General features: G+C 42.4%; 1 protein-coding gene across 1 annotated transcript; it reads left to right on the top strand.

The window, feature by feature from the left end:
- Positions 1-871: 871 nt before the first annotated feature.
- Positions 872-4,417, top strand: vgll4l (vestigial like 4 like). The gene is made up of 5 exons (XM_080466834.1): positions 872-1,069; positions 2,579-2,702; positions 2,812-3,061; positions 3,590-3,662; positions 3,806-4,417. The coding sequence occupies exons 1-5, from the start codon at positions 1,003-1,005 to the stop codon at positions 4,087-4,089; spliced, it is 798 nt and encodes a 265-aa protein (XP_080322960.1). The 5' UTR covers positions 872-1,002; the 3' UTR covers positions 4,090-4,417.
- Positions 4,418-8,366: the final 3,949 nt, after the last annotated feature.

Genomic DNA, 8,366 nt, shown 5'->3' with positions numbered 1-8,366 from the left:
AATTTTCAGCTGACAGAGTACTTTTACCCATGTATTCACAGTAAGAATATATGTCAACCAAACTTTGTAGACTCTGTAGACTTTTCTTGATACTGTTAAAGATTTGATCTCATAGTAAACCCCATTACTTGAGAATACCCACTTCAAACAATATTCTGGCAACCAAACAAAGAGAGCACAAAATAGCATGTTGACTGAGCCGCCATACATCGGGGTGCAAGCATCTCTCTTAACGAACCAGAGTATCTGAGAAAGTACCCTCTGAGGCCAAACTGCACACTATTCTCAGATGAGATTGTTCTCATGGCAGCAGCATTTCCAGGACTTAGGAGTCTTTGTCTGGCCATCAACAAAAGCCTTTGGATTACTGGTGAGGCAGGCTCAGAGTACAGCTGCATGCGTGTATGGGCTGGCCAGTGGAATGACTGGAGCCTTGGTGGGCTAAGCGCTCAGAAAAATGCAGTTTGGTGAGATTGCAGATTAGGAAGGAGGGGGGGGGGGGGGGGGGGAGTTGGACAGGTGCTGACTCCATGGGAGAAAACAAAAGACACATTTAACCCACAGATTTCTGGAAGATATGGGAATAATATTCAGAAAGAATAAAGATGGGGGTTTCATGCTTAATCGTTACAAAGCAAAGCATGGCACATGGGGAACGCTTCTGCAATCTTTGTAGGTCTTGTGCTGTGACATTTAATAACTTCACTTTCTGTCTTTGAGGCAGGTCTACCTGTGAGTCCATACTGCAATACAATAACAAGGCAGAGCCAGTGAGAGCTTCCTATTGGTCCACACTGCAGCCAATCTGGATGCCAGGAAGGGGTCACATGGATGCCACTGTACCTATCTGCACTCACCTGATACTTTACCTGAGTGAGCTAAGACCCAGCATCTCATTACCTCTCCAATAGAATCTATCAGTGAGCCTCACTGCGTCCTGTAAACTCCAGCAGTCAAGGTGTTTCTCTGTATTTGCCTCCACTCAGACAAAGACAACAAATCATGGCTGTGGCTAATTTCCAGTACATTACTCGGATGAGCAGTGGATTCAAGGTCTACATCTTAGAAGGTGAGCTTGATCAAGGCTTTCCTTTTTTTCTTCTTCTCTTCCTTATCTTGTAATGCTTAATGACAGTAAGCATTTGTTTTACCTCGATCGGTACAATAAAGTCTATGAATTGGTAGATATGGTTAGATACGATAAAGTGTCAGTTAATACATTTATTTACATGTTTTGGCGACATGTCATGTCACAACCTTTATTAATGTTTGTGTTTACAACACTGGTGTTTACCTCCTTTCCGGTCATGACATTCATGTAAATACAGCATCAAATAGAAAAACGCTAAGGTGAGACAAGTCAAAAAGGCAATGTACAAAACAAGAATGTTTAAAACAGAGTAAGTGACCCACTTCCAGTCTTTCTAAACAGAAACACGAAGAACTCCCTTTTCATGCAGTAGTGCTATTAAGCTTTCCGGGCTTCTTTAAACACACTGATATGAATGAAATTTGAATAAAATAAAAAAGCAGAAGGTCAGACAACTTATTCCCTCCATTAACGAGGAAGAAATATCCATGCCTGAGGCATTAGAAAATCAGCATAGGTGTGGTTATACCTGCCCCCCCTGCACAATGGTGCTGTGTGTAGGAGTCACACACACAGGTGTTGCAGTGGTTACACAGGAGATGTGAACTTAAGTGAGCAGTCACTTAATATACTAAAAAAAAAAAAGTTTTTAATGTAAACAGATCTTTAGAGTACCTTTTTAAAAGAGTGTGGTAGTATCTACTAGTATTTTATATAAAGCACTCATTGGAAGTTGGCGCTGTAGATTTTCAGCTCAGGCGTTAAGACCACAGTGTGATTTTGCTGCCAGTATATTTTCACTTCCTGTGTTTTGCCTGTATGCGTGACACATGAGCTTATAGAAGGAATATACATTGTCCATAAAGCTTTGATTAAACCAGTCTAGGTGACCAATCTGATTAAAAAAAAAACAAACAAACAACAACAACCGTTTGTGACACTTTTCTGATTGAACACCCGTGAGGCCATCAGCTCCTAGTTGATGTGTCTCGACTTGTGTTACTGCAGATGGTCTTTTCACGTCCTTCGCCACAGACAGGTGCAGCCCAATTTAGGGTCCCCGGTGCCGTTTGATGTTTGGCGCTCTTTTCTCCCATCAAGTGTTCGGTGCGCCTTTCTGAGCGTGTGACAGGGCTGCATGCCAACATCAGGCAGAAAAACAACATTTACCGTTAGCACTGAATCAGCTGTGCAGTGTTGTAACGCTCACTGATCAGGTAGATCGAGTTCTGCAGCTTAACGGAGTTTACGATTAACGGTGACAAGCAGCATTTTCCCACAGGTAGCCGTCGTGCAGGTCGATGTCACGGATCAAAACAAGTAGTTACTCATCGCATAATGTGACACGCCAAAATTTAATTGGCCGAAATCACCAGTGACAGTCACTTGTCTTTTCAGAATTCATTGTTGTAGTAAATGAATCATTAACTTTCTTCATCATAAGCCCTTGTGCTTATTCTAATCCTGCATTTAATTTTGCTTTCACAGGTCAGCCTCACCTCAGAAGCGAAGACAGGTACAGACATATGGCAAATGACCGGGCCCGAGCTCCAACAGGGTATCCCATCAAACGCAAGCGCAGCCACGACAGAGGTTTAACTCTGGAGGAAAGGTCGGTGGATCAATCTATAAATGCGATATTGAACATTTCAGCGGACAGATGCAAACACTGTGAAAGACATGTCTCATTTTTGTGGTTAACAACTGTTTTGTAATTCCAGGCGAGAGCGAGCCATAAGCAGAAGCCACAGTAAAATGGCCCAGAGAGCAGTACCAGCACCGGTGGTGTTCGGCAGCCGACAAAGTCCCGCATCCGCCCAGAGTCCAACACCCAGCCCCACCAGCCTTCTGCCCACCCATGTGTACTACACGCCAGTCATGGACGAGCCCCTCGCCCTCATCAAGAAGCCAAAAAAAGACCCGGAAATTATGGAGGAGACATCAAAAGGCACCATGGCCAGTCAACTCCAGGTACTTTCAGTGCTGCTTGTGTTTTCAATCCGCTGGTCTCATGATATTCAAACAATTTAGGAAAACGTGGCCTGCTTGTCCTTTTGTAGTCTGAGTGTAGCTCCAGGCTACCCACTGCAGGGGTACGTCTCCCAGTGGATCCAAAAGCACAGCCGTTCCACTTCTAAGAGTCCATGCAGGCCTAAGCTTGCCTCAGCTATGCTATCCAGCCGGATTCAGGGAGAAAATGTGAGCAATGGAGGGAAGAATGCCATCAACAAGACCAAACAGACTGCTTTTTCTTTGGCTTGTTTATACCGCCACACTGGGAGTGATCTGACTTTTCATGTGCAAACCCAACCTGTTTAATCGGTTCTCAAACCATCTTTGTTCTCAATTTTGAACTTTGTATGCTGTTATTGTTGCAGGTGGGTAAAATACGCTCTCAGTTTTTATTAAATGGGGTCATACAAGTGTTAAGATAAGGAAAAATCAGTCACTGATAAATTGATCTCTCAAACTAATTAATTTTTTTATCTTCTATTCCAGGTACGGCCTTCTGTGATCACCTGCGTCTCCTCGCTAAGAAATCCTTCCAGCAAGCCGGAGCTGCACTCATCGGGTCAGTCTCACACTGTTTTAGATGAGTTCCCTCACCAGACGGTCACTCCCCAGTCAGCACATCACAGTTTATCCAACCACACACTTTGACTGACTCACTAAAGGTGTGTTCCTCACGTTTGTTATTCATTGTCCCGATTCCAGTGATTTCCAAATCCAACTACGACCACGTCCTGGAGGAGCACTTCCAGAGGAGCCTCGGCGTGAACTACCAGAAAGCTCGCTCCCAGCAGCTCTCCATCAGCGTCTCTGTCGACGACCACTTCGCCAAGGCTCTGGGGGACAAGTGGCTGCAGATTAAATCCAAGTCTTCCTCCTGTTCCTCCACACCTCCCAGCAGTCCAAGCCTCACCCAGTCGCCCACCTACAGCCACAGAGAGTCCACCAGCAGCTCGTCGCCGGCCTCCAGCCACTGGTCTGTCAATTAGAGCATCCGTGAGCTCCGCCGGGAGGTGGACTTTTTGAGGACTTGTAACATTTCAGTTCAAACCGCTCTGCTCGTCCATGCAATGGGAACGCCAGCGCTCGCGTTGAGAGAGCGGGCTCACAGATACAGAACGTCACTCTGGACCCACGGCGTCCAAACGCAGACAAGTGTAGCATGAAGCAGGACGTCCAGGTTTTTGTTACATTTCTACTCTCTGCTTGTTGATAGCGTCTGAGATACTGTAGATGGTAATGTGGGATGATTTAAAAAAAGAAATTAAAAAAAAAAAAAATACAACCAAATAATCCTTAAACATTTCTTTGATTTTGTGTCGTACTGATAATGCAGCCTGAAAATTCACACTTTAATGTCTTATACTGTATTTATATTCAGATTCATGTGGGATCCTTATAGTCTAAATGACTAGCCTGTCTGCTGTATTATATTATGCTTATAAAATGTACACAAAACAGACTTTTTGAAATAAAATGTAAAAAAAATCCCTCGGTGTGTGTGTGTGTGTTTGTTTCTAATAGTGCTAGAAACAAAACTTCCAAAAACATGGACGACGAATGGCCAAAGAAAGTTGAGGATTTTACAATAAGTAAAGGAAACGTTTTCGAGCGGGAAGGTTGTGAACCCACAGTCACCTTGTAAAAATCGAGGAGGGTGTTGTACCAGACAATTTGTGTTGTGAGTCACACCGTACGTCTGCAACGTGTCCGGCTTTTAAACGACATCTGCCACTGATAGTTATTGCTTCACCTTAAGTGGAAATTAAATGCATGCGTGAGCAACTCATTCTGGACTTTTTTTTTTTTATTGTTTTCCCTGTGAGTTTGCTATAATGTAGGGAGCGTGTTCCAGCAGGCATTCGGTCTTGTGTTCTGACATTCCTGTCTCCTGAGAAAATGACTCTGTAAGATCCTACAGATCCTGTTTGGCAAGGGAAAGGAGGGAGGGAAGAGGGGAAACAAGGGTTGGGCTAACATAGGCCTGAGCATGAGAACCAGCATTGCTCTTCAGTTACTTATTTGCATGTTCTATCTTGTTTAATTTTAAATACGACAGACAACATTTAACAAAAAAAAAAAAAAAAACCACAAGTCCAAAGCCTCCTGTGTTTTAAATTACAGTGTTGGACAAATTTCTGGGGGCGAAGATTGTCCATGAATGTCTCGGACGAGTTGAACATCTTGGGAAAAGGGAAACTGTACATCAACGGTGGGGGTGGAACTGAATGTGCTGAATTAAACAATTACTTGTAACGATAAACTAATGTTGTGGCGGGTGGAGTCCCTCAACACTGGACACTTCAGTTTACTTGTTAATAAATAGTGGAGACATAAAAAAAAATAAAAAAAAAGACCTGACTCCTGATCATGACTTTTTCCTGATTAAGTCACAAACTGGTATTTCGACATTGAGAACACGCATCAGCCAGTGTAACCTGAACAGGGGCTTTGATGCCACCTGGAGGCCTCCAGGTAAACCTTCAGCAGTTCACTGTGTCAATGGCAAACGGTCTCGTGTTGCACAAACAGCAAAAACACAACTCTGTGTGCAAACTTGTTGGTGAAAGCGAGCACTGCACAAATGAAGATATCTTTACAAATTGAGAAGAACACACTTCGCTCATCTTTCCACCTCGAGGTGATTTCACAGTTCTTTCCCAGAATTAACCAGGACACTGGTTGCATGTCCAAAATGTGCAGCTTGTGTGTGTGTGTGTGTGTGTGTGTGTGTGTGTGTGTGTGTGTGTGTGTGTGTGTGTGTGTGTGTGTGTGTGTGTGTGTGTGTGTGTGTGTGTGTGTGTGTGTGTGTGTGTGTGTGTGTGTGTGTGGCCATGTGGCCGTGTGGCCGTCCTCAAAGAATTATTGCGTGGCACCTCCTTGAGGTGTGAATCTATATTAGAGACCATCTCGCCATTTAGTTTTTAGTTCGAGAAGGATTTCAAATGTCTCCATTTCATCTGTTGGAAAAAAATGGTAAATGAAACAAGTATATCTTTTAAGTGCTGTTGTTCAGCACGATTATGATAAAAGTAGTTCATAGTTCGGCTTGTATGGCTCAGCCTGCCATGAGAATCTGAAGAGGGGAATTTCTCATGCCGCTGCAAAACAAGTGCACATTGTTGTGGCCAGGCAACAATGACTGATAATTACAATCCTGCATACCTTAAACCTGACAGAAAACAACATTTAACTGGTGGCAATGGTAATTAAGTGTGCTTTAAAGCGCGAGAGATGGGCCAAGCCTTCTGGGAAAGCACTGGAAATGTCTCTGGTCTGTCAAAAGTGAGATGACTGTCAACAAATGGAGAATGATTTTGTAAATAATTGAAATTCAGGCGCAAATCTCTTGAGAACATGATTGGGTGAAATAACGGTGTAGCGTCTGTGGCCCTGTGGATGATTCCTTTTCAAAGTTTTTCTCAAGCTTTTTTTAAATCGACTGATTAAAACACAGTTATCTGGGCTTATTGTTTGACAATGATTATGTAGTTTTTAGAGAACTGGGTGTTCACAATCACAAAGTGGCAGTCTCACTGAGCCTGCTGCGGCATGTCAAGGTTAGATGAAAATTGTCTTTTACACAGCTTATTTCTTATGCCCAACCTTTTGTGGAGTCAGTGTTTACACTGATGCATTTTATGTATAAGCAACTATTATCTTCCAATAGACTATAAAACCAGTGCAGATATTACTCACAGATGGCATCATTTTTAGGGATTGGGATTAAATTGTTCCAGGTTGTAGCAGCGGTGTCCAAACTTTTGTCAATAAGAACCGGAATTTGATCATGTAAAACTGCTCCAGGGCCAATAGCCCCTCATCAGATTAAGAGTCGATGCAAAATTGTCACCTAGTATGTGATGTTAGCACTTTAATCTCTCATAACAAGCTGCGGATGGGCGACAAAACTGTATAATTCTTGGGGGGAAATGTGTTATTCTATTTTCATAACACAGAACAGCAGGCAACTTAGGCTGTGATTGGTCCACACGTTACATAATTTGCATCTATACTACACAATCATGCTGCCAACGTGGGTTATAAATAACCATTTTCATGTTGCATTTAATCATTTTGTGGGTGCAAAACAAAACAAAACAAAAACTATCTAACATTTTATTACAGAGGCACCATAAAAAATTTGATTTGGCTGTGATTTGCCCTGGGACTGAACTTTAGACTTTGGTCTGGTGAAGAATAATTGAGTTTAAATTTGAGAAAAGACAACAGATTACCTTTTGTTATTAAAGACAAAAGTTTGCTTATTCCCTCTGGTGTGAATACAACAAGTGACTCTTGTACTGCAAATAGGATAATTAAGATAAACGCTACAATAATCAGCCTATAATTAACACAAAGGGTATAATTTATAGCTTATGTAAAGCTGCCAAAGAGGCTGTCAGATAAAAAAGCTGCATCATCTGAGTTCATTATCCATTGGAGTGGATAATGAGCATTTATTTGGGATATTCTCAGCTGATTGCAATTGCCAGAGTGTTATCTGCGATACGTAATAACATACATAATGACTGTATGGGTGTGCGTGGAATTCAGCAGATCATTTTCTCCTGCGACACAAAGCCACAGTATTTGTGTTGTACTGTGTCGGTACCTACATGGATAGAGTAAGTCATTATTATGATGTTGATAATAATCATCTCTGATATAATATTTGCACGTTGGAGTGAAAACCGTTTCCACCGTCTTCATAGTTCTTTATTTTGAGGGCATTTGGAACGTCACATGCTTCAGCGAGGTCAAAATGTTTCCGCACGGCATGCACTTGTCTGCACATGTCACCACTTCAAACTACATCCTCCAATAAGCTGTCAATAAATAAGTAATGAAGAGGAACTCATCAGCAGATTTGGAAGCACTGTAGCATTTCGGAAAAGAGCCGTTCCTGCTGACGCTGAAGACAGCCTAATGGCCTCCTGGAGTTCCTCTACAAAGTGACCCAGAGTGTTCCAGGGGAGTAACGGGTTGATCAGTAACCGTCTGTGAGTGTTGCTTCACATTTTTCTTCACACAACAAGCCACGCTAACTGCAGCCAGAATGTTTCTTTAATCATGTCATGGGGTGGCAAAACGTTTTCATCTGGTGGTGGAGATGTTTAAGCACAGGGAGAAGTTTGTAGAAAAAAAAGAGAATTGAATTGTATTAAAAGGGGAAAAGCACTGGGTGTGATCAAGAAGAGAATTAGACTTTTAAATTCAACTAATATATTTTATTTTATTTGAGGATGGATGGTAAGAAAACCAA

The sequence above is a fragment of the Lipophrys pholis genome (assembly GCF_963383615.2).
Source record: "Lipophrys pholis genome assembly, chromosome: 7".
NCBI lineage: Eukaryota > Metazoa > Chordata > Actinopteri > Blenniiformes > Blenniidae > Lipophrys > Lipophrys pholis.
The sequence above is the reverse complement of the archived record's forward strand: the minus strand, read 5'-3'. Positions and strand labels throughout refer to the sequence as shown.